Raw genomic sequence first — 25,762 nt, 5'->3', positions numbered from 1 at the left:
CCCTAAGCAAGTGTGTAGTTTTGACTGAAAGCTTTGCCATATTCTTTACATTTGTAGGGCTTCTCTCCAGTGTGAGTTCTCCTGTGGCACATAAGGCCTACTTTACGACTGAAAGTTTTGTCACAATCTTTACATTTGTAGGGCTTCTCTCCAGTGTGTGTTCTGCTGTGGCAAATAAGGAGTGATTTTAGAATGAAAGCTTTGCCACATTCTTTACATTTGTAGGGCCTCTCTCCAGTATGAGTTCTGCTGTGGCGAATAAGGCCTACTTTTTGACTGAAAGCTTTGCCACATTTTTTACATTTGTAGGGCTTCTCTCCAGTGTGAGTTCCTCTGTGGCGAATAAGGCCTACTTTTTGACTAAAAGCTTTGTCACATTCTTTACATTTGTAGGGCTTCTCTCAAGTGTGAGTTCTGTTGTGGTAAATAAGGCCTACTTTTCGACTGAAAGCTTTGCCACATTCTTTACATTTGTAGGGCTTCTCCCCAGTGTGAGTTCTCCTGTGGCAAATAAGGCCTACTTTTTGACTGAAAGCTTTGCCACATTCTTTACATTTGTAGGGCTTCTCTCCAGTATGAGTTCTGCTGTGGTGAAGAAGGTGTGATTTTACACTGAAAGCTTTGCTACAATCTTTACATTTGTAGGGCTTCTCTCCAGTGTGAGTTCTGCTGTGCCTAAAAAGGTCTGATTTGTGACCAAAAGCTTTGCCACATTCTTTACATTTGTAGGGCCTCTCTCCAGTATGAGTTCTGCTGTGGCCAATAAGGTGTGATTTTACACTGAAAGCTTTGCCACATTCTTTACATTTGTAGGGCTTTTCTCCAGTATGAGTTCTGCTGTGGCGATTAAGGTGTGATTTTACACTGAAAGCTTTGCCACATTCTTTACATTTGTAGGGCTTCTCTCCAGTATGAGTTCTGCTGTGGTGAGTAAGGACTGATTTTTTACTAAAAGCTTTGCCACATTCTTTACATTTGTAGGGCCTCTCTCCAGTATGAGTTCTGCTGTGGCCAATAAGGTATGACTTTAGACTGAAAGCTTTGCCACATTCTTTACATTTGTAGGGCTTTTCTCCAGTGTGAGTTCTGCTGTGGCGATTAAGGTGTGATTTTACACTAAAAGATTTGCCACATTCTTTACATTTGTAGGGCTTCTCTCCAGTGTGAGTTCTACTGTGGCGAATAAGGTCTGTTTTCAGTCTAAAAGCTTTGCCACATTCTTTGCATTTGTAGGGCTTCTCTCCAGTGTGAATTCTCTGGTGGTGAACAAGGCCTGATTTTTTATATGATTTCTGGTGTTCACTCTCACTTGTAGTTTTCCATATTTTCTTTTGTTGTAAATAGTCAAGATCACAACTTTTATATTTCCCACTTATCACTTTGTAAAATATATGTGTTATGCCCTTTTCTGATGAATATTCTTGGGTATCATGAAGAGTCATGGCTGAAATAAACAAAAATTAAAAAAAAATATCTATTAGACAGGGATAAATATATTTTGCATACATAACATGAAATTAAGATAAAATAAGTACATCAGGAGTAAGTCCAAATCATCATAAAGAAAAAAATATATCAGTTTAATAAAAATATATAGACAAAATTACCTTGAGAATATTACCCCAATTCTTGTAGAGACCACAGTATCCAAGATGAGTACATCATTAAGAAAAGTAATATAATAAAGAGAAGGTAAGTATGTTACTTTTATCATCCACAGGCTTTTGTCCTCCATAAGATAGTATTGTGTATTTAGGAGATATCTACCAGCTACCTTCACTCTCAGTAGAATAAGAAAAATGTAAAACATATACAAACATTTGTGGCTTTTTCAAAGAGTGTCCAAAAACTGGTTTTGGTCTACCATGACATACAGACATGAAAATAACTAGTATATTTTAAGTGATAACACCACAAATATTCAACAAGGGTAAAGAGGCTATGGACTCTTAAAAAGAAATATGAACAAAAAATTTACTAAGAAATACACACATATATGTCTATAAAATTTTCCATAAAACATTTTAAAAGAGTATACGGCCTATGGCCATAATACTTGGATGGGGTCAACACATAACAATCAAGTATAATAAATTGATTTTTATATTTCTAAATTTGTGTGATATGATGATTTCTTTCATTGACAAATACACCTTTTTTTATTTCCTAAATATATCATGTATTTTATACTATATGTACAAGGTAAAATGACTAAATAGAATGAATTAATGCACAAAATAAGAATGAATTAACATAATCATTTTTTCATATAATTATCAGTTTTGTTTTTATAAGGTATTGTATTCCTTCTAATACTATTTATAAAGAACATAATACACTCACCATGTGGTAAAACAAAACTCTTGAACCTCTTATGTGCAATAAAATTAAAAAAAAAGGAGACTTTGACTATAATATCAACCCTACACAAAACACAGTACCTGGTGAGCAAAATTTTACTCACTAAATTTCTGATTTCCAGACTTCCACATGTGAATCAAATGCTCCTGCAACTTAATCTCTGCCTACCACATTTCACTTAATGCAAAGTCCTGCATATATTTCTTATAACATTTTAAAAGAAAATATTTTTACAATTGAATAATAATAGTATATAAGTACAATATTTTTACTCATTTGATCATTGATGGGCATATACATTGAGTCCCTAGCTTTAACCTGAAAACAATATGTGCACTAAACACAAAAACAGAGGTATCTCTTCAATTTTCTGATTTAATTGTTCATGGATACATATTTAGCACTGGCATTTCTGGATCTTTAGGTCATCCAACTTTTAATTCTTCATGTGTAGTGCTTGAGATTAACCCCCCAAATTCTACATCACTGAACTACAACACAAGTCTTTTTAAAATTGTTTGAGCCATGCTGTTTCTAAATTTCTATGACTTCCCTAAAACATGAAGTACTTTTGCATGGCCTCCCAATTAGCAAATATTACAAGGATGTAGCACTGTTCTTGCCTATTTTTATTTATTTAAAAGTTTTTTATACCTTTTTCCCATAATGGGCTATATAATCTATGGTTGGCTCCTTTAATGAACAAATAAAAATAATACAGCAAATATAAACAAAGAGAAGCATGGCTTAATCCAAGTGACAAAAAAGAAAAAAAAAACATAAAGAACTGAAAACTAGGATACTGGCAGTTATGAATTACTCAAAGAAAACTAAATAATGGGGCTGGGGATGCAGCTCAAGAGGTAGCACGCTCGCCTGGCATGTGCGGGGCACTGGGTTCGATCCTCAGCATCATAAATAAAATAAAGATGTTGTGTCCACCAAAAACTAAAAAAAAAAAAAATTAAAAAGAACACTAAATAACTATTTAAAGAAAGTTTAGACAGTGATTGAGACCAAAAATATTAATATAAATAAGCACAAATTGTGTATGTGAATAATTCTTTAGGAAAAAATGAGAGGAGCATTCCTAGTGTGCAAAGCTGAAATTCTACCAATATGGGAGAGGCTTACCAAGAAGAACCAAGTTTAAGACAAGTCTAAACAACTTGTGAAATAGTGTAAAAATTAAAAACCTAAAGGATATATAAAGAGAAGTGGGAGATATATATATATATATATATATATATATATATATATGAATGAAAAGAATCTAAGCATGCCACAATAAAAAGCAATGATCCAGAAATTAAATCATTAATCAAAATAGAAAATAATAAGAAATATAGAAAACAACTTACAAAGTATAAGTATAATGAATTTTTCACTTCAAAATATTTATGATTATCAATGCAATATTGCAAAAACACAAAACAAAAGAAAAAAAAAAATTACTAACAGAATTGAATCTAAAGAAAGAAACTGCCAAGTCAGTTCCAGCAGAGAACATGGAAAGAAACCAAGCATGATCTGCTCCTACAGGACCTATTTGTTTAAAGGTGGATAATGCCCCTCCCTTTACATCTCATCCTTTTGCACAATTTTGAATCAATAAGACACAGTTTTAAATCATGAAATTTCTCATAATCCTTTTGGACAAGCTTTTGTTGAGTGAACAAATTGTATCCTAATACTTGCCTTTTAAAACAGAAACAAACAAAGATCTAGCCTCTCTCATTAATATGCATTAAATATTGTTTTATTTACAGTTAATGCGCTCAATATACAACACAAAGTTAAATACTCAAAATTGGTCATCTTCAGTGAATAGACATTTTATTCACAAACATCCATTGCCAAAAAAATTAGGTAATATATAAGACTCCACCTGACCCAGCATGACATGATCCTATGCCTTTGATCACATGGGGAAAAGCATAGAGTGCTACACTTATGCCAACATCTCCTGTTTGGACTCTAGCTTGATGTATGAAATATAGCAATTATAAATGTGCATCAGGGACTTCACAAGCTGATTCCTAAGTTTCATTTAACCCTGGAAGAGAAGAGTCCCTCCAAACAAGAGAATAATCATTCTCCTCAAAAGAGGAGAAACGTTAAAAGATGAACCCAACATACTATAATTTCAGTTACTTGGGGTGATATAAAACCATTAACAACCTCAGCTCAAAAGGTGTTGGCTAAAATGAGGTTAGAATGTGCTCTAGATAACTTTCTTACTGCTCTGATTGGTAAACCCACACAAATCTCTGTAAATGCTTTGGTCTTAGTAACAATGTTGCTCCGTTTTTGTACACCAGCTGTGGGAAATTCAGTACTGTCAGATCCTGGACTTCTACAACCCATTACAACATCTTGACTCACTTGGATGAAATTGTTACATACCTGCAAAAACATCCCATGGTATTCATTGTTGTCTGAGCAGAATAACTGTGTCCTTACCATCCACATAGTATTTAATAGGTCACCATCCTACACAATTTATTCATAAAATGTCTATTCCTCTTGATAAAAACTCTGATGATTCAGTGAATCTTCTCTCTAAGGCAGAATTTGTTGCTTTGACATTCTCCTTAATGGGTTTTCCTGGATTAGCTCAACGGGCTTACAAAACTACTATGAAACTCGCCTATGCTACCATAAAAAGTATTAGTCATGCCTCCATGGCTGTTTAAATGCTTCATGAAGAACAAAAACATTGTCAAGCCATACTTGACAATCATGCTGCAATTGATTGTCTGTTATTGCTACATCATAAAAGATATCAGAAGTTTAATAAAATGTGTTCCTTCAATTTAAGTGATAATAGTAGTTTTATTTAAAAAGAGTTAGATTAACTTAAATATATCATTAGTAAGGTCCAACAAGATGATGGATGTTTAGACTTGTTGGAATGGCTAACTTCATGTTTACTCAATTTCTTCTGGGTCAAAAAATATTCATATGTGAATGTTTACTGATGTTGGCACTTCCTGTTGTTTATGCCTGCCCAAATTTGCCTCCACCAGCATTAAGGAGATAAGTAATATTATTTATTCAAAAGGCCTCAAAAAAGGACGTGGGGCTGTAGGTATTCTTACCTTGGAAATAGATAGGTTGATAGTAACTGGCACCCTGAGTCCCACAATGGTAATGCCCAGCAGTTTCTCCCTGAAGCTATTAAGACAAATATACAAGTGCACTATCTAGTTTCTGTGGCAATGACCTTAGGGAGAAGGGGTTCTATGTTTGTATTAACTGTACCTTATCTTGGTTAGTTAGCACTTGGGGTTAAAATAAGGCTGGGTTACAATGTATTAATGGTAACAGAAGCTATGTGATTTTGGGGTATACTATATGCAGCCAAGAAGAGGAGTGGCCAGTTTTTTCTTTTTTTTATTTCAATGTGTGTGTGTGTGTCTCTCTCTTCTGTTTGCTTCTTTACAGTTTTCCTCACAAGAAAATTTGTAAGAGACCATGCTGGCCCTCACAACAAAAGGTAAGTTTTGGTGGTTAATATGAATAAACTGGGACATCAGTAAAGAAGAAAACAGAGGACTACAAAGGATTTGAAAATGTAATAAATATAGGGCAGTATGTGTTCAATGATTACAATAAAAAGAAATAAACAAAAGCTTCTGAAACTTTTTTCTGCTGAATAACTACTCTGTCTACATTTTTTAGTTTGGTTTTCTCCATTTGAACATCTCAACTGTGTCCCCTGCTATGTCTAGGCTACAATAGTTTACCTCACTAAATTATGTTAGGTACTACTTATCTAAAGTGAAGGATGTATAACACACCAAGAAAGAGAGAGATTAAAGAATAAAATAATATATATTAAAGAGTAAAATATCTGTACGAAAAATGCCCTTTTTCTTTGAAACACAAATCTGAAACTCATTCTTACAGAGAAGTTCCCAGAAGATATAACTGAAGTAAATTAAATAATAATTAGTAATTAAAATATTTAAAAGGAAATTAAACTTACCCAGGAAGGCAAAGTTTCTATAGTTCTCTAACATCACATCTTTATATAAGTTTTTCTGAGCAGGTTGAAGGCATTCCCATTCCTCTTCAGTAAAATCAATGGCTATATCCCTGAATGTTAACAGTACCTGAAATAAGAATAGGTAGATAAATAAACACATTGACCACATGAACATTTGCACATTCTGTAATGTCACTGAAGTTGAAATGAGAGTTAGTAGACTATCATGTAGGTGGTGTTTTGGAACACAAAGATACCATTATCTACTTCTGCAGAAAAAGTGATTTAAGTTCAAAAAAGTATATATACTCCACATTTATGAAACACAATATAAAACTCAGGCATTACCACAAAAATATATATTTTATAATTTTTATATCATGATCTAAATTATGCATACGGTTCAGATAAGAAAATTATGGTAATTAAGAAAGGGAATCCTCAAATTCTAATTGTACAACCACTAATCAGACATTTACTAAAGTGTAAAATCTTATTTGTTATTTCTCTGATAAAGCTGGCTGTTCTTAATATGCAGTGAGATCTCTAATAATTTCAATACCAATGGTATAAGAAAAATTTTGAAATGTAACAAGGTAGACAGACCAGTTAATGGAAATATTTAATAGTGAATTTAAGTTCAAACATTTTATGGTATTTGTGTACGTTATTAATATACAAAATAGCAACAACAATCCTGTTTGGATTTTCCTTTTTATAATTTTAACATTTTTTCACATACCATATATATATATATATATATATATATATATATATATATATATATATATAAACTTTGATTGATGCATATATTGTATGATGTTTATAATAGAATATACATATACTTCTTCAAACAAATATAATTTTTTTATATATTTTATTGGTTCTTTCTAGTTCTGCCTGATAGTAAACTCAATTTTTAGGGTATGAAGCAAGCATGGAATATATCTTATCCTAATTAAAATCCTGTTCTTGTTGGTGGTTATGATGGTAGGATTCACTCAGGTATATATATATCCTTAATATTTTTATCCCTGTCCCTTTTATTTATTTATTTAATCATTATTTATTTATTCATTTATTTTTTTTACCATTGTGCAATCTACTGATCTTCTTTTCTTACCCTTCTTCATTTTATGAACTTTATATTTTACATATCAGCAATAACTTTCAACTTTTGGTTTTAAAGAAATGGTTTGCTTTTTTTAGCATAAAATCTCCAGATTCATCCATTTCCTAGCAAATATCATAAATTAGTTCTTTTTTCTGGCTGATTAATAGTTTATTGTATACATAAGCAACAGTTTTTTATCCTGTCATCATTGAATGGATCCATTCATTATTGAATGGTTGGTTTTATAGCTTAGCTATTGTGAATTGTGCTGCTATAAACATTAATGTGGCTGTGTCAATGTAGTATGCTGATTTTATATCCTTTGGGTATATACAGTGCAGTCAAAAAATTGAGTTAAATTGTGGTTTCATTACTTTAACAATATGCATACAGTTTATTATCTTTCACTTAGATCTTCATACAGCTGCAATAATTGGAATTCATCTAAACCTGAGGTTGAAAATAAAATATACAGAAAAAAATTAGTAAGCCATAAAATGATTAAGAATTTATTATCAAGTCATCTATCCCAATGAAAAGTAAATTTTATAAACTAAAAGTAAATAAAATATTAAGCAAAAGAGCAAAATTAGAAGCTATTGAAGATGAACATAACACAGAGAGGGTTACCAATATCAATGTTGGTGCTTTTAAAAAGCAAATGGGCCAGGTCTAGTGATGGACAACTGTAGTTACAGTGACTGAGGAGGATAAGAGAAAAAGATCATAATTTCTAAGACAATATTATATATAATATTGTCTTAGAATTTATGAGGCACTTAGCAACTCAGTAAGACTCTGTCAATAAATAAACTATATTAAAAAAAAAAAAGACTGAGGATGTGGCTTCATGTTAAGCACCCCTGGGTTCAATCTTCAGTACAAATTTTCAAAAAAAGCAGATACCATTAAAAAAGCACTAGCAAATTTGAAAATTTAACAAATAAAAATTATGTCAATTATATAATACATAATTGCAAATATATACATATATAATTATTTCTCACTTGATGGAAATACACTCTGAAAAATTTATCCAAAGAATATTCTGCGATTTTTCAATTCTCTGAGTGTAATGACAAGAATCTAGATGGTATAGACTAGTACATTGCTAAGACATTTGCTATATCCACTGTTGTACATAAAGTCTACTGCTGACCAAAATACCATGATGCCACATGATTGATGTTATGCAGTTAAATCAATCAGGGTAGACCTCATAATAAAAATAATTGGTGGAATTACAGAAAACAACAACAACAATAAAACTCTTGGTAAGTCTCTTGTTATTTAGGCAGTGATACATAATGAAGATTACAGTGCAGGGAAGAGGAAAAATGGCTTTCATTCCAAAGAAAGATGCTAGGATATTGGGAAAACAGTGTGATAATAAAATGCTATTTTATCCCTTCACTCATAAAACATAACAACTTATTTTGACACATTAAATGCTGAATATAAGTTATTAATAAATAATACTGAAATATATAAGAAAGTACAAAGCTCAAAAGTTTACATACAAAAGATAGGGTGCATATGGTGTTTCACACCTGAAATATCTTCTATTCTGGAGTCTAAGGCATGAAATTCAAAATGTAAGGCCAGCTGAAGAAATTGAGCAAACCCCATCTGGAAATAAAATTTAAAAGAGAGCTGAGGATATGCTCAGCAATAGGACACTTTAGTTGAATCCCTAATATCACAAAAGAAAAAAAAAATAGTTTTTTGTTTTCAAAATTATACAATATAATATGTTTAAACTTATGAATTACAAAATATTAATATACAAAATCTATTCATCAAACTATTACATTAAAAGGTGCAAAAGTGACAAGGTAAAAAAAAACTAATTTCCTCACTTATAAGAAGAAAGAAAAAATAAAACATTGCAAAAGAAAAGCAGAATAACTTCTTGAAGAGCCACTTTAAAAAAGGATATATCTAAGTGTTCAATAATCATTAAAACTCAAAATCTTTAGAAATTAGGTAGCATTGAATAAAATCACATCATATAGATGAATTAAATAGTATTGATGAATATGTGGAATAAATGCATTCACAAAAGAGGAAAATAAAAATTTAAGCTTTTATTATCCATTTGTAGAAACTGTTTTGTAATCAAATGTATATGATACACCCACACAAGAAACAGAGTCTAAAATTACAGCGACTGTACATATGAGAATACAGCCATATTCTTCCAAGGTTGAAACAAAGGGGCATGGTTAAAGAGGAAGAAATAATTATTAAATTTTATAAATAGTAAATTCTAGAAGCTAGAATTTTTTTGATGTATTATATCCAGTTTGACAAACAGTATAAAATACCATGTATGTTTTATGCTGATGTCACATGAATATTGCATTTCATATGCAAGTATATTTAAAAAAGGAATATGCAGTATCAGAGAAAATAAAAATACAGAAAAAGCACATAAAAGACTCAAATATTCAACATATTTACAAAGAAAACTATTATAAAAATGACCATTTTCCCTAATTTAACCTATAATAATAACTGGTCAAAATTTTACCATGATTTATTTTTTGTTAAAGAAGAAATCAAAACAAAAACTTCTAAAATTCTCCTGGAAATTTAAATGTATATAAAATTAGCCAAGAACTCTCTCATATATAAGAGCAAATGTACTAGTGATCGTTACCTGACACTAATACATGTTATAATATTACAACAGTGTAGTAATTTTAAGATAAAGAAATCATAATACAGAAAACTACATAGGGTAATTCATATGTATGCAAATATCATTTTATTATTAAGTCTTGTAAGTATATAAATCAAAACATATCAATAAAAGTATTTAATGTGAATGAATGCTACAATCCAACCTCAAAGTAGAATTTAGAACAAGAGACACAGATCACAAGTAGGGACTTGTGTGCAGAATGTGTGTAACACTGGAATTATACACAAGCATTCACCAAACAGCAGATATAAAGAAAGATGATTTTTAAAAAGATAAAATAAAAATAAAAGCAGAATACAAGCCTCCCTCCATTTATGGATACACCAAATATATACTCCTGTATTGAGTCCTTCTTAAAACTGTAAAGGAATTATAGGCACACACGTTGGAAAACTGAAAAAAAAAAAAAATCTACCAAGAGATGAGTAGAATGCACTTGAGCATCATCCTGATTTGAGCAACATGCCATATTACTAGAACAAAATGCCCAAATCCAGTGTTAATAGGAATAAAGGAAGACTGATTTGGGTTTAAAATACAGCATATTTAACTCTAAATTTCCTATAGTCTAGCACAGTGTTTCCTTCTTCCATATCCATAATTGGAGTACTACTTACTCTTCCACTTTTTCAGAGTAGCCATTCTAACAGCTGTGCTCAAGCTGCAGAAGATCTTATAGTTGGCTGGTGCACTAAAATTCTGATGCAAGCTTTTTAGATTCCAGGTTTGAATGCTAATTTATCTGTACACACAGAGGAAGGAATACGATGTATACGAGTATCAACTCCAGGGGGAAAAATGTAAGTGGTTTTCTAAGGCCATGCAAGATCCATGAGCTTTTTTCCATTAGACCAGAGTGGAAGAGGTGTTAAATCTTAAGGGAACATTTAATCCCTTAGAGGGATTTGCCAACATTCTCTAAAAATGCAAAGAGCTGTTGCTGACAGTTGAATGTTTATCTAGAAGGTACCAAATAATGAACAGGGAAATACAGACCACCACTGAAATCCAAAGTGGCAGTTTAGCACTTCCTGAGCTCTCGCACCCAGCTCACTTCAATAATAACACCAGACCTAACCAATTCTTTCTGTAAGTAATTTGTCCCGATATTAACATTTTACATTCAATGGACTACATCTGAAACCTTAAAGCATTGAAAGCACTGGCAACTGTGCAGGTGCAAATCTTCCTAGATCAAAAAGGAGTGGTTTCACATTGGTGTGCAAACATTGTAATGAGCTAAAATCTCTAAGATTAGTGAAGAAAAATTATTAGAATCACAGATCCCTCTTTATTTCTAAAATAGGTGTACATCATTTTTTTTTTTTTTTTTGCAGTGTGCATAAGGCACCCTGGAATCTAAAAAGCTTGCCTCAGATTTTAGTGCACCAGCCAACTATAAGATCTTCTGCAGCTTGAGCACAGCTGTTAGAATGGCTACTCTGAAAAAGTGGAATAGTAAGTAGTACTCCAATTATATGAATATGGAAGAAACATTGTGCTAGACTATAAAATTAGTGAAGACATTTTAAAAAAATGGAAATTGAGAGTTCTCTCAGTTACTTCTTTGACAAACTAAACCCTCTACATTTATACTGCTCTTGAACAAGAAAAGCCCCAAGTACTGGTCTGGGCTTACAAGAGGCATTAGATGTGCCAGCTGTGGGATCCTCATATTACATAGTTCTGAAACACAGTTCCAGGAAAATACTAGAGTAGGGAATGAGAATGCTCTCATATACATTCCACAAAAGGAAATCAGAGCATAAAAACACTCTGAAAAGTGGTCTGCCCTTGGAGACACAAAGGAAGAATAGAAACTCATGATTTTGCCAAGATCAAGGGATTCTTCTTTACTTTTCCATCATGTAAAATCCTCATAAACAACAACAACAACAAAAATTTTGCTTTTGATTTTTTTTTTCTATGGTACTGGAGATTTGAAACAGGAGCATGTTAATTCTGGGCTACATACCCGGCCATGTTTTAAAATTTTGAGACAGGTTTTTCTAATTGTCTAAGTTACAGATGTTTACCTTGAAATTGCAATCTTACTGGCTTACCCACTTGAGTCTCTATAATTAATATGCATGTATCATTGTACCCAGAGAGAAAAAAAATACTTTAAAAGTCTCATCCAGTTTTGTTATAACAATTGAAAATACCATGTTCATTTGAAATATAATATGGGTAAAGTAACTGATAATACTGCAAAACAGTAACTGATAATACTGGGAAAGGGGGAAGTGGTCATTGAAAAAGAAGTGTATCAAGAACCTAGGAATTAAACCAGAGACTCTGTGTCTAATAGAGTAAAATGAAGGCTTTAATCTTCATCATGTGGAATTAGGCCCCAATTTCCTTAATAAGACACCTATAACACAAGAATTAAAACAGATAATCAATAAATGGGATGGAATCAAACTAAAAAGTTTATTTTCAGCAAAAGAAACAATCTGTGAGGGGAAGAGAGAGCCTACATCCTAGGATGAATTTTTTACCCCTCACACATCAGATAGAGCACTAATCTCTAGGGCACATTAAGAACTCAAAAAGCTAAGCAAATAATAATAATAATAATAATAATAATAATAATAATAACAACAACAACAACAACAACAACAACAACAACAACAACCCAATCAAGAAGTGGGCCAAGGATCTTTACAGAGAATTCTTAGAAGAGAATATACAATCAATCAACATTTTTTCTATATATCTGATTGATTGTGGTGCTCCCTTTACAGGGCCAAGCATAGTTCTGGTTCAGTTTCTAAGGAAGGGAGACACGAGCAAGAAGTATTCTCAATTCTCCTTCATAAATTATCAAATACAATTTTCTATGTCATTTTCTAAACATAGCTGGACATGGGAAATATAGGCTTGGAGCAGAGAACATTTTTTTATTAGAAACACTGTGTAAATGAAAGACAAATATATATATATATATATATATATATATATATATATATATATATATATATATATATATATATTTGCATCACATTGAACCATAAGAGAAATGAAACCTGGAATTCAGAAAAGAAAGATTCAAACTTTTATACTTGGGAATGTGGATGACATGGATGCCTAAAGTGAAAAGGTTATTACAAGCTTTTGAAAGAAAATTCATGTGAGTAGCAGATAATTGTTAACCAATTAGAATCTGCACAGTGGCTCCCAGGGGCTTTGTCAGCTGTGCACCACAGAACATACAGGTATTCATAGCCTCCATGGAGAGCATTATTCATCTGTGCCCTCTAAAATTATTCCCATAGTAGAGATGAAAAAACATGGGTATCTGGATACTAAATGGCAATTCAGCAGCCCACAGAAAACTACCCAGAGACAGAACTGTAGAAATTTCTTCAAAGACCATCAATGTATTGTTAGCTCCTGACACAGGGATGTCAGTCTGGGGAAATATTATTTTCTCTCCATTTTGAAGAGAGTGCCTTGAGAATACATTTCAGGGCAACATAAATACTTTTTTTTTTTTTTCATGTTAAGAAACTTTTCAGAAACAGAGCTCACAAGACAGATTTCTTAGAAGGGTAAATGCCTGGAGATTACAAAATGAAAAAAACACATCAGTGGCCCTGAGTGACTCAGTAAGGAAATAAATCTAAAAGGCTTATTAGAAACTGAAAAGAAAAAAAGTAACTATTTCTAAAAATAAATATGTTCATTAGTTGCTATCTCCACAACATATCATTAAGTAAACAACAAATTATGTATGAATATTTCTAGGATTGGCCATATTGTATTCCATATGATTTTATATTAAACACCAAAATCCAGAAATAGAATTCATAATTCACTGCCAAAAACATTACAGAAAAAAAATTTTTTTAAGGAGTGGATGTTTAGTAAATATGTCATTTAATAATTTTATTACCATATGATTTTAAAGAAATTTATTCATTTTCCTGCAGCCATAGTGTAGAGAAATTTCTTATTTAATTTTCCCATAGTAATTAACAAAGATAAGCCCTAGAATCCACTTTAAATAACCTACCCTTACAAACACACAAGAAATTTATAATAAATGATGAGTAGAAAAAAGTCAATTTAAAAAAATAATTTAAACCTTTTTCTTTTTCTTAAAATCAATCCCTAGCTGCATTTTTGGATCATTTTCTCATCTTTTAAGCCAAAAAGATATAAAGGACAGAAGTTTGAACTGCAAATTTATACATGAAAGATGTTTATTAACTATAAAAATTCAAAATCTTTAGAAATTTAATAAATACAAAATAAACACTCATCATGGGAAAAATTAAGTAATATTGATGGACATTTAAAACAAATTAATAATCATTAACTCAAAAGGAGTTTAAATTAGTATCTATTTGTGGAAACTATTTTGCTATTGAATATACATGATTCTCCCCATCACAGAGACTTACTAAAATTAGAGCATATGGGACCTTGATAACATGTAACTATGCAATGGTAGTCACCCAAACACTTGAAGCCCAAGGGCATGGCACAATACAGTATACATCTTGGAAGAGATAAATAATAATCTGTAGGAAAAATGGTCGCTAGGGCCAGTCTCATTTCATAATATATCCAGTTTAAAAAAGAGCATAAAACACTATGTATAATATTACATAGGTGCCTGATGCAAGTGGTATTTCACATGTGTACATTTTTAGAAACAAAATATGTAGAACTTATGAGAAAATAAAAGTCACAAAAAGCACATAAAACACTGAATTATACATCCCATGTATAGATGATAAAACTAATCATTATAAAGGTGATAATTTTCCTTCAAATTAACCCACAATATATCTCACCAAAATTGCTATGTACAAATATGAATATATCACAGTGAAGTCTACTTTATTTGTATTCTATAAAGCAATAATTAAAATAAAACTATAAATAAATATATGATAGAAGAAGTAGGAGACTAAGGAAAGGGGAACTACTGGATATTGAAGGAGAGCAAATTATATTCCATGTATTATGGTTATGTCAAAATAAACCTGACTATTAAATACAACAATGATGCAATAATAATAAAGAAAAAAAAACAAGCTTTACTTTAAATGAAATAAGAAACCAAAGCATAAATTTTCAAAATTCATCTACAAAGTTATATGTAACTTTAGCCAAAAACCTTTTCAATTATAAGAGCAACAAAAGAACTCATCATGACCTACTACTATTCATATATATTATGAAATTATAATATTACAATAATCATCAAAACATCACAATATAAATAAGATCCCCATATGAATGCATATGTATGTAAAAACAGTATGTTTTATTGTAATAGCAAATTCTAGATAAATCAAACCATAACAAAAATAATCTCAGCAACTTAGATAGGAACTTTCTCAAAATAAATTTATACCTCTTAGGGCTGTTTACTGAATAGTCCTTGCTTCCCCAATGCTGAAGCATAACACCAGAGAAGTGCGCCAAGGCAAGTTTAGAGTGGAAAGTAGAAGCTTTATTAAAGGACAGTAGAAAAGACTTCTCCCCAGAGGAAAAAGGGGACCCAAGAGGTGGAATCCATGAAAGGGATTTTTCTTTTTTTAAGTAAGGTCTTTTTAGCTTTTTTTATAGCTAAGGTCTTCCTTCAGCTGTCCTGCATTCCTGTCACATTGCTGTCCTTTGTTCTGTTATCTTGCAGTGATGGAATGTAGGTGGGAAGGCCCAAAGTGTGGGGGACAGGTGGGTTGAAGGAGTTATCTGGGCAGAAAGGGCTTTTGGATTACCATCTCCATGTTTGCTGTGAGCTGCTTCATTAAAATTTCCTTGGGATGGGCTCAGGGCCTTGGGACATTTTCAATTCCCCTTTTCCTGGACTCCATTCTCAATATGGTGTTCATTCTTGATTTTATTGAATATTAGACCCAATTTACCTAACTACACTAACTACCTATCTGTAAATCTGGCTTCACTACCAAGGATATGGCTAAGTAGTACAGTATCCCTCAGTTCACCTAACTTTAACAAAATAATAACAATGAAGAAAGTAAAAATAAAAGAAAGTCAAAATGAAAATTAGCTGGCTCAAGAGGAAATTAGGTACCCCCAAATGACAGCTCCTCTCCTGCAGGAAATGGCCCTTGGAGATTTGATTTTGTTAATTATTCCACCTGTCAATCTCCAGCATCTGGGCTGCAGGAACACCCCTGCCACATAGTATTTTATGCAGGTGCTGAGGATGCCCTTTGAGCATAAGGAAGGCAGCAAAGAGTCTCTGCCATTAACATGTTCCCCACCTGGTTGGCCAGTAGGACTGAGGACATAGTGGTCCAGTGGAGGACTTAAGCCTGCAGACTCCAGAGACTGCCCAGAGTCCCAATCTGCTAGCTCCTGTTTTCAACACAGCCAGTCTTGTGGTTCCAATAGTCTTTCTGCCCCAGCCTCCCTTGCTAGACCAATGCACACTCACCATTGCCCAGTTCTCAGGAGTAGGGCTACTTGGGATCCTCAGTTCCTGCACAGCAGAACAACCTGTGACTCGGAAGTGTGAGATTCAAATGGAAAAAAATGGAGGACTCCGGAGATAAGAAGTGAAAGCCCACCCTCCTCCTACCTGATGACACACAGGATTGGACAGTTCCCACAAAATGCTCTTGATTGGAAGGAGCTTCAGATCATGAACATTGAATGTGAGAGAAGTGAACCCTTTTTTTGAGTGACAGGGAATATTATCCAATTCAGGAATGAATAAGGGCTAGAATCTCAGGTCATTGAGTGCTGCTTTTTTTTTTGTTTGTTTGTTTTTTGTTTTTTTTAAATCTGAGAAATGTACCCCAGGCTGCTGTTATTTTAAGGCAAGGTTTTTTTCCATAAGTGGGAACTAACCCAACCAACAGAACATTTTCATTTAAACTTACATATAAGGTCATTTCAGTTTATGGATTATATATGCTTATATATTATTCAGGAATTAATATAAATTAATGACAATAACTATCAAATTTTATTTAAATTTTTTTTTTATCTCTGTTCTTTTTAGGTGACAGATTGAACCTTGAACTGGGAAGAAACCCCCTAAAGTAAAAATGCCCAATAAAAACAACACATAAGGGGCTGGATTGTGGCTCAGCAGTAGAGTGCTCACCTCTCATGTGCAAGACCCTGGGTTCAATCCTCAGTACCACATAAAAATAAATAAGTGAAATAAAGGTATTGTGTCCAGCTACAGCTAAAAAAAAAAAAATAAGGTACAAGGTGAGAAACCAACCTCTACCTCAGAGCAAAGACTGTCCAAGGAAGGGGGCATGACTCTTGTCCTTGCAAAGACCCACAGAGCACTCCTAGGCTCATACCCACCCTTCTGTGTTGTTTATCTACAAATAACAGGAGAGATCTGCTGTGCCTGGTGTCCCTGACTCAGTCAGGCTAGGTGGGGACCCATAGCAACCCACTAGCACCCACCAATCAGCATGAGACAGGGAAAATTCCTGGGATTCCAAATGACCCTTCCAGTAGTTTATGGTGGTTGATAACATTTTGGGAAACCATATAGTTCAGCACATACTCCCCTCATTGCCTAAGCCAATCTGTTCAAATGAATCCCCATCTTGTACTAACCAATCACCCTTACCCAACTTGTTCCCAACAGTGAATGTGCTAATCATGTTTTAGAGTTGTTTATGATTTTCCCAAGGTGTGTGATGATTTGCTAAGAGATGTTATGATGTATGTGGGGTACCTGCCTTCCCCAAAGAGTTATAAAACTGCTGCAAACCCCGGGCTCAGGGCCTCTAAGCCACCAGTTCCTGTGTGTATAGAGGACTGAGCTAGCTTGCAATAAAAACCTCTTTGGTACTTACATCAATCTTGGTCTCTGGTGGTCTTTTGGGGGTCCCGTATTTGAGCATAACAGTCTCTCCTGAAACCCATGGGAAAAGAAGACAGCACTCCAGTTCTCTAGGACTGCAGTTTCATAGCACAAAAAGTTGCAAATGCGGGGTGACTTGAGAACTTACATGGATAACAGGGTTTTGACAAGCATAATACAAAGGCATGTAGTAAGTTAATGGTCTAAATGGTTTAGCACTTAGGGAGTAAATTTAGATCACAACATCAGAATGTATGATGCACCACTAAAGTTTCAGAGTGAGTTGTTATTTGGTCAGGGAAAGCCAGAATTTATGAGTCATCACTAAAGTTTCAGGGAGGGTTGTTATCTCATCAGGGAAAACCAGACATGGGTGAGTTCAAGGCACTGGTAGGCATTTCAAGCAAGTTTACAAATCATGGTAATTTATAATGAAGCAGAAATTAACTTTTCATGCCTTTACGATGAGATGGCTTCCAATCTTAAAAGGAAATTAGGCTGTATTTTTCACTTGCTATAGCCATAGCTTTCAAAGTATATGTTTCACACTTTAACAAGTATGAGAATTAAATTATTAATATTAATTACTACTAATTTTCTGCAGCCTATGCAGTACTGTTGGGATGGCTATTATAAAAATCTAAGATTGTCATGTATGGTGGCATATGCCTGAAATTCTAGAAGCTATGAAAAATGACACAGGAGAATTATTAGTTCAAAGGCAGCCTCATTAACATAACAAGGCTACAATCAACTTAATGAGAGCCTGTCTCAAAATATAACATAAAAAAGAATGTGGATGTATCTCAGTGGTATGCACCCCTGGGTTCAATACTGAGCACCAAACCATACAAAACCAAGCAAATATCTCATAATTCATAGGGATTCCCGGGTACACAAATATGTAAAAATGTTGGTGACAATATAAATTTAATAAATATATTTTTATTAAAGTGTTAAGGTTCTTTAAAAGCCCAAAATAAAAATGCCACATAATCCACTAGTCATAATTTGGGGTAGCAGTGCAAGGTCGTATATGCCTGTACTTCCAGTGGCTTAGGAGGATAAGAGGTAGAAAACTAGGGGTTTATTCTCAAGTTAAAGACCAGCCTCAAGAACTTGGCAAGGTCCTAAGAAACTCAGTAAAACCCTCTCTCAAAAATACATAAATAAATAAAAGTGTTGGAGACTGGGTATGTAGCACACTGGTAAAGTGCCCTGGGGTTAATCTCCAGTATTTAAATAAAAAAAAGATATAAAGAATAATTCAATCCAGTAATAATAACTCTGGGTGTAAAAAATTTGGAATCCTTTTGCTAAATATATTGCCACACGTCTATTTTTATTGTACCTTTATTCACAGAATCTAATAAAAGGAAACAAATAAAGTACCTTTTAGATAGAAAGTATATCAGAAAATGCCTTCCAGCTGCAAAGCATCCAATTAGTCCATCCCTTCAGAAGCTGCACACTTAAAATTCAAACTGGTCCCTAGAAGGCAAGACTCAGAGAGTGGTGTTTTCTAAATACTCCAAAAAGTTTGGAATCTCTGGGAACCTTGTTTCAGATATTCTAAAACTCAGAACTAGGTCATATGGGAGGTCAGAATGAGAACAGAAGACATAGTAAATTCTTTAATGGGGAACCTGAATTCAGATACTGTCATAACCAAAAGCAGTGTTGAAGATAAAAAATAGATTCTGTTTCACTGATTTCTGGGTTATGGATTCAAATCAAATATATATTAGAAAAAAAGTGAAGGCTACTGGTTAAAATCTACGTAAAACAGGTATTAAAAATGTACCCGGGGCTGGGTGTGTTGGTGCAAGCCTGTAATCCCAGTTGCTGAAGAGGCTGAGGAAGAAGTATCAAAAGTTCAAAGCCAGCCTTAGCAGAAGCAAGGTGCTAAGAAACTCAGTGACATCCTGTCTCTAAATAAAGTTAAAAAAAAAAATCCTGGGGATGTGTCTTAGTAGTCAAGTGCTAGTAAGTTCAATCTCCAATATCCCCCATAAAAAATGTACCAGGGGGCTGGGACTGGGGCTCACTTGTCTGGCACATGTGAGGCACTGGAATCAATTCTCAGCTCCACATATAAGTAAATAAAATATAAGGTCTATCAACAACTTTATATATATAGTACCAAGATATTGACATGGACTTTGATCTAATTTGCTGTGTACTTTAGCCCTTACGTTTGAAGTTGGCCAGGCATGGTGGTGCATGCCTGTAATATCAGCTGTTTACAAGACTGAGACATAAGGATCATGAATTCAAAACCAGTCTCATCAATGGTGAGGCACTAAGCAACTCAGTGAAACCCTGTCTCTAAGTAAAATACAAAATAGGGGTAGGGATGTGGCTCAGTGGTAGAGTGCCCCTGACTTTAATTGCTGGTCTCCCCCCCCAAAAAAAAATGGGGCTGAGTAAATGGCTCAGCTTGTAGAGTACTTGCCTTCTAAGCATGAGGCCCTGGGGTCAGTCCCCAATACAGAAAGAGAGAGAGAGAGAGAGAGAGAGAGAGAGAGAGAGAGAGAGAGAGAGAGAGAAAGAGATTGAACTTGCATGTAATTTAAATTCAAGTTAGTCCCACTTTTATTTTTTCCTTCCACACCAGAAGAAAAGAATTTCCTGAAATGTTTGGCATGTTTCTGTGGGTTATTTATTTATTTATTATTTACTTATTTTTATGTGGTGCTGAGGATTGAACCCAGGACCCTGCACGTGCTAGGTGAGTGCTCTATCACTGAGCCACAACCCCAGCCCCTTCTGTGGGTTATTTTAATAAAATGGTCTGACCATAAATAAATAAACAAACAAATTAATTAATAAATAAATAAACCCTCAATTGATGACCCATTACAGTTTTTAAAAATCCTTAAATGGGACACATAAACCTCATTTAGGAGAGATTCATTCTTTTTAATGTCACCTAATTTTATTCTGCTTTCTTCTCATGTGAAAATCTCAGAATGAGAAATGAAAATATTTTAAAACTGCCCTCCAGTTCTTGAAGAAAAACATTAAGAATGACACATACATTTGAAATAAAACATGGGGAAATAATGATTAATAATGTTGAAAGTGGAGTTTTGAGATGAACCAAAATTTCTCAGTTTGCCAATTGAATCTGGCTGCTTGTCTCATAAATTTTGAAGAAAAAAAAATCTATTTAAGCAAGAAGAAATACAACGCCCACCATGTGGTATGAGGAATGATATCAGAAAAAAAAATCATTTTTGTGTGCCATCTTAGAAGTTTACTCATGGTTTTGGGCAGAACACCAGTTAGCGGCCAGGTGTGTTTGAGTGAGGCCCATTATCCGCATTACATGGTCATTATACTATCTATTCTATTTTATACTTACTCACTGTGAACCAAGAATCCTAGATTTGGATATGTGAACAGAGAGCTAGAAAACTAGGGGTTTATTCTGAGACCTATGGAGAGCTAAACTGAAGTTCTGGATTTCAGATGTTTGTTCTGGATTTGAGATACTGCTTCCCCTACATTTAAAAATCTCAGGACTCATGAAGAGAATGAGTTAAAAGCCAGCATCATCAAATTTGTGAGGCCCTAAGAAATTCAAAGGGACCCTGTCTCTAAATAAAAAATATTTTGTAAAAAAGGGGTGGGAATGTGAATCAGTGGATGAACACCTCCGAGTTGAATTTCTGGAACCAAAAAGAAAACAACACACACACACACACACACACACACACACAATAAATAAATATATAAACAAACAAACAAACCCTCATGAGTAACAAGCCCTAAAATCAGCAGCCTCTCTCATGCATGAGTACAACAAATGGATTTGGGGTTCTCTTGATGATCATCTCAGTCTTCACTGTGCAATCTGGAGTCATGCTGGACTGCTGGGACCTGGAACCCCATAAAGGGCTTTAGAAAGAAGCTAAAGGCACTGGGCCCCGGCACGTGGTGGCATCAGGCTTTGTGTGTGTGTGTGTGTGTGTGAGAGAGAGAGTGTGTGGTCTGTGTGTGAGTGAGTGAGCGCACTCCCCCAGCCTCTCTCCCCGCCGGAACCATGTCAGGCAGGTCAGTTCCAGCGGAGACCAGGAGCTGGGCCAAAGATGATGTCAAGAGGGTCATGGCAGCTATGGAGAAAGTGCGCAAATGGGAGAAGTGGGTGACTGTGGGTGACAAGTCCCTACGAATCTACAAATGGGTCCCTGTGACGGAGCCAAAAGTTGATGATAAAAACAAGAAGAAAAAAGGCCAAGAGGAGAAGTGTGGCTCCCAGGCCACCACCCCAGAGAACAGCTCCTCCCTGGGATGATGGACATGCATGACGATAACAGCAACCAGAGCTCCCTAGCAGATGCCTCCCCCATCCCACAGGAGAACAGCAGCAACTCCAGCCCGGCACCAGAGCCCAACCCCAGACGCCCAGCGAGGGCTTGGAAGCCAAAGTGGAGAGGGGAAGGAGCACCCTGGGGCCAAAGCCGCTTCTGATGAGCAGAACACAGTCTTGGATGGAAGCTCCAGGAGCAGTTCAGAGAAAGTAGGCTGGCGGCGGAGACGTCCACAATCTCTCAGGACTTGGAAGGAGTGCCACCCTCTAAACAAGTGAAGCTGGAGCCTCTCACCAGAACTCGGAAGAGACCTAGACGCCGAGCTCGCTCCTCCGGCTCACCCTAGAAAGCGCTGTGAGCGCCATTCCTCTTGGGCGCGAACAGGACTCCTAACCTTTCAAGTTTACCAAGTGCAAATCCAAGAAAACCCAGAAGGGCGAACTTCTCAGACACTGAAGAACTCTGGGGTGAAGCGAAACACCCGAACCCCCGAAGCGGCTGTCCTGGGAGGCGGGCTGACCGCTCAGGAGCGTCCACACTGTCTTGGAAGCCAAGGTCACATTGGTGTTGCTGCTGTTTCCCCCCCCACTTCTCTATTTATCCATATCAGCTATTGGAGGGTGGTACCCATCAGGAATTCGCTTTTCTGTCGGGGGCTTTTCACTGTTCTACCAATTCCTTCCACTTTTTTTTTTTTTTTGTGCCTTGTGCCCTTGAGGTGACCTCTGGCATTTCCTGATTGTTTTGCATCTCCCTTTACAAAGTGCACTTTCAGTCCTAGGCAGCGGCCAGCACCTTCCTCGCCCTGCTCCTTCCTGCCCAGGACTGCTGTGGAGTGGGCAGGCTGGAGCTGCAGGACAGTAGACACTCCTCAGCTGGCCCAGTTTTGGAAAGGGGGACTTGGGCCCCCTCTGAGCCCTGGGTGGGGTTGGCACCAGCCTCCAGGACTCCAGGAATTATAGGTGCCAGGGCCCAGTCCTCAAGGGCTGGCCTCCTCGGGGCCTTGGGGGCTGGGTATTTCCAAGTTCCCAGCAGCCCTTAGATTTTTCTGGCATTTCCACCCTCTTACCCCTACTGTCACCACCACCTCCGTCACTGCTTCCTCCTGGACCTCCGAAGACCAAGTGGCTTCTCTGGCTGACTGCGTGTTGGTCTCCTTAAGAGGATAGCAGGGCCAGGAGGTGGGAGCAGGCAGCAGGAGCAGCTGCTGCTGAACTTTCTCACGGGATGTTGCTTGGATTTCAAATCCATAGAAACCTGCTGCCCTCTGACCAGCCCCCACCCCCATCCTTGGCCTCCCCCAGCCCCCAGAGGCAAGATTGCAATCGAGGAAACCCACTCACTTCTGCAAAATGTTCTGACTCCCAGAGCCGACAGTTGGATGGAATCTCATTCCCAGGACATTTATGCCACCAGGGATCAGGCCTTGATGGTTGGGCCTTAAAGGCCAGAATCAAGGCGCCAAGGAATTGGAAAGATTTGCACACCCTCCAGAAAGGAGCGACTGAATTCCCCTCCCTGTGACCGGCCTGCGCTGGGATGGTCCTCTCAAAGCAGAGATGCCCCCTTGGATGAACTGCCTAGCTATTGAGTTTTGAGGCCTGGTTTGCTCTTAATTAACATACGGACTCCTCAGACCATAAACCTTTTCCTCAGCTTTCTTTACTGCACTGGAGTTCTGACTCCCTTTGAGTTGTGTGTTACTGGGGGGTGGGAGGGGGACTTCGGGTTTTTTTGGGGGTTTTTGTTTTTGTTTGTGTTTGGGCTAATTGGTGCATATTCAGGTACCACTTTGACATGTGGATCTTTCTCCCGACCACCATGGGAAGTGTCTGCCAGGTTCCATTTTCTAAGAGTTTCTGAGGGTGAAGCTCCTATTGTTTTTTGTTTTTTTAAGGGAGCGTATATATTTCCTGCACTTCAAGAAGAATCAAAATGTTCCTGAATTTCAAATACCTCATGCAAAATGTCTCCTGAAATAAGGGAAGAAAAAAAAAAAAACAACACTTTGAAAAATCTTAAATGTTGAAGTGAGCAATGCCGAAAGGTTCTGTCTTAAAAAAAAAAAAAAATCATTGTACTTATCACTTTTGCCCCTCAGGCAGTCAGTTCTGCTGAGAACTGTGTTCTGTGCCTCAGCATGGAAGTGACCCCAGGCGCCACCTCTCAGCGTATCTCAAGGCGGCTTTACCTTCAGATCCTGTAGAGTTAGGGTAAGGTTTTTTCTTTGCACAAAGCTCCATTTTGATGAAAGATGAATCTGGATATTTATTTCTGTTTTGGAAAACTGGAGAGGTTACAACCCAGACAGCTGAAGGAGACTCCAACAGCATCCATGGAGACAGGAAGGCAGCCAGGCCTCCTCTGCTCACCTGGACAGGCGAGGGGACCCAGCCGGTGGAGGATGAAAATGTCCACTGTACCAAGGCTGTCATTAGTTTTTCTCTGAAGTGCCTGAAGGTAGGAATGGGCCAGCAGTTGGGACCAGCTGGGCCCTGCCAAGGCCACGCCAGGCAGAGTGCCAGCAGCCCTGCACTCCACGCTGCCCAGAAAGGCCTTCCCTGTGGCATGGTTAGACTGCAGAAACCCAATATGCTTCCTTCCCTGAGGTAGTCTGCTCCTGGGAGCTGCTGCTCCCCCCCCACCCTGCACCCCTCGCCCTAGTCCCCACCATGGAATCTAAGACCTTTTAGCCCACGGAGCCAGGGGTGGGGGATCCTAAGCGATTGCCTTCCATGGACATCAGGCCCCGTGGCCTAATGGGCTCCCAGGGCAAACTTAACTCCCCCACAAAACTTGAAGGTGGGGGAGCTGTGGCTACACATTCCACAAAGTGCTGGCACTTACACCCATAACCCAGAAGGCTGATGAGGGATTCATACGAGTGGTGACTTCCCATCATCAAAGGTGTCATGGTTTGGAATGTTCATGATGGCAGAGGACCTGGTTAGAGGTATAAAGAGCTTTTTTCACCTTTACCTAATTTTCCTCCCTCTTAAATGATTTTCTTCTTTGGTGTGTGGTACAGCAGTACAATTTTTCACTTATTTATTCCATCAGTAGATGGTTTGTACAATGTACAATGGTTCCATTTTAGAAAGTAAAAAAAAAAAAATTCAAATAAAAAGAAAGAAGCTGAAAACACCATACAATAATGAAACAACATGCCCAGGATTTCAACTGCTGATGTAAGCCTCACTAGACTAGTAAGAGGGAGGTGAAGGCTAAGCTGCTACAGAGAGACCCTCTGGCCACATGACTCTGGAGAGGACCAGGAGGAGTCCCTAGCCAGGACTGCCAGTTTCCACCATTGCCACTCCTGTCAGCCTTAAGCCACCTTCCTCCGCAGTCTCAAGATACAAGGCACACTTACCATTTCCTGGCTTTCAGGGTTCTCAGCGGTCTCCCTGTGGTTTGTTTTCAGCTTCTCCATAGCACAGAAACCTGGGCTCCG

General features: G+C 36.4%; 1 protein-coding gene and 1 pseudogene across 4 annotated transcripts; one reads left to right on the top strand and one right to left on the bottom strand.

The window, feature by feature from the left end:
• LOC308648739 (uncharacterized protein) lies at window positions 1-25,762 on the bottom strand. 3 transcript variants are annotated; one of them, XM_081293724.1, is made up of 4 exons: window positions 25,682-25,762; window positions 24,681-24,762; window positions 6,353-6,479; window positions 1-1,444 (listed from the first exon to the last, which is right to left on the bottom strand). In XM_081293724.1, exons 2-4 carry the CDS (start codon window positions 24,741-24,743, stop codon window positions 402-404), a joined length of 1,233 nt encoding a protein of 410 aa, XP_081149850.1. In that variant the 5' UTR covers window positions 24,744-24,762; window positions 25,682-25,762; the 3' UTR covers window positions 1-401. The 3 variants fall into 3 exon arrangements, with proteins under 3 accessions (XP_081149850.1, XP_081149852.1, XP_081149851.1); XM_081293726.1 differs by lacking the exons at window positions 24,681-24,762; window positions 25,682-25,762 and adding exons at window positions 17,270-17,353; window positions 17,985-18,020; XM_081293725.1 differs by lacking the exon at window positions 24,681-24,762 and having other exon boundaries at window positions 25,682-25,756.
• Window positions 22,013-22,623, top strand: LOC308649776 (B-cell CLL/lymphoma 7 protein family member A-like; annotated as a pseudogene). The gene has a single exon. The product of its transcript is annotated as a B-cell CLL/lymphoma 7 protein family member A-like (transcript).

Source organism: Spermophilus citellus (genome assembly GCF_964194105.1).
Source record: "Spermophilus citellus genome assembly, chromosome: 5".
NCBI lineage: Eukaryota > Metazoa > Chordata > Mammalia > Rodentia > Sciuridae > Spermophilus > Spermophilus citellus.
This window is presented reverse-complemented; position numbering and strand designations above follow the sequence as displayed.

What these genes read in the sequence shown, in the direction of transcription:
- LOC308648739 (XM_081293724.1), bottom strand. Translation starts at nt 24,743, where the DNA reads ATGACAGCCTTGGTACAGTGGACATTTTCATCCTCCACCGGCTGGGTC. An exon ending in GGGTCCCCTCGCCTGTCCAG is followed by an intron (nt 6,480 to 24,680) that starts GTGAGCAGAGGA and finishes TTCTTATTTCAG; the next exon opens with GTACTGTTAACATTCAGGGA. An exon ending in TAGAAACTTTGCCTTCCTGG is followed by an intron (nt 1,445 to 6,352) that starts GTAAGTTTAATT and finishes TGTTTATTTCAG; the next exon opens with CCATGACTCTTCATGATACC.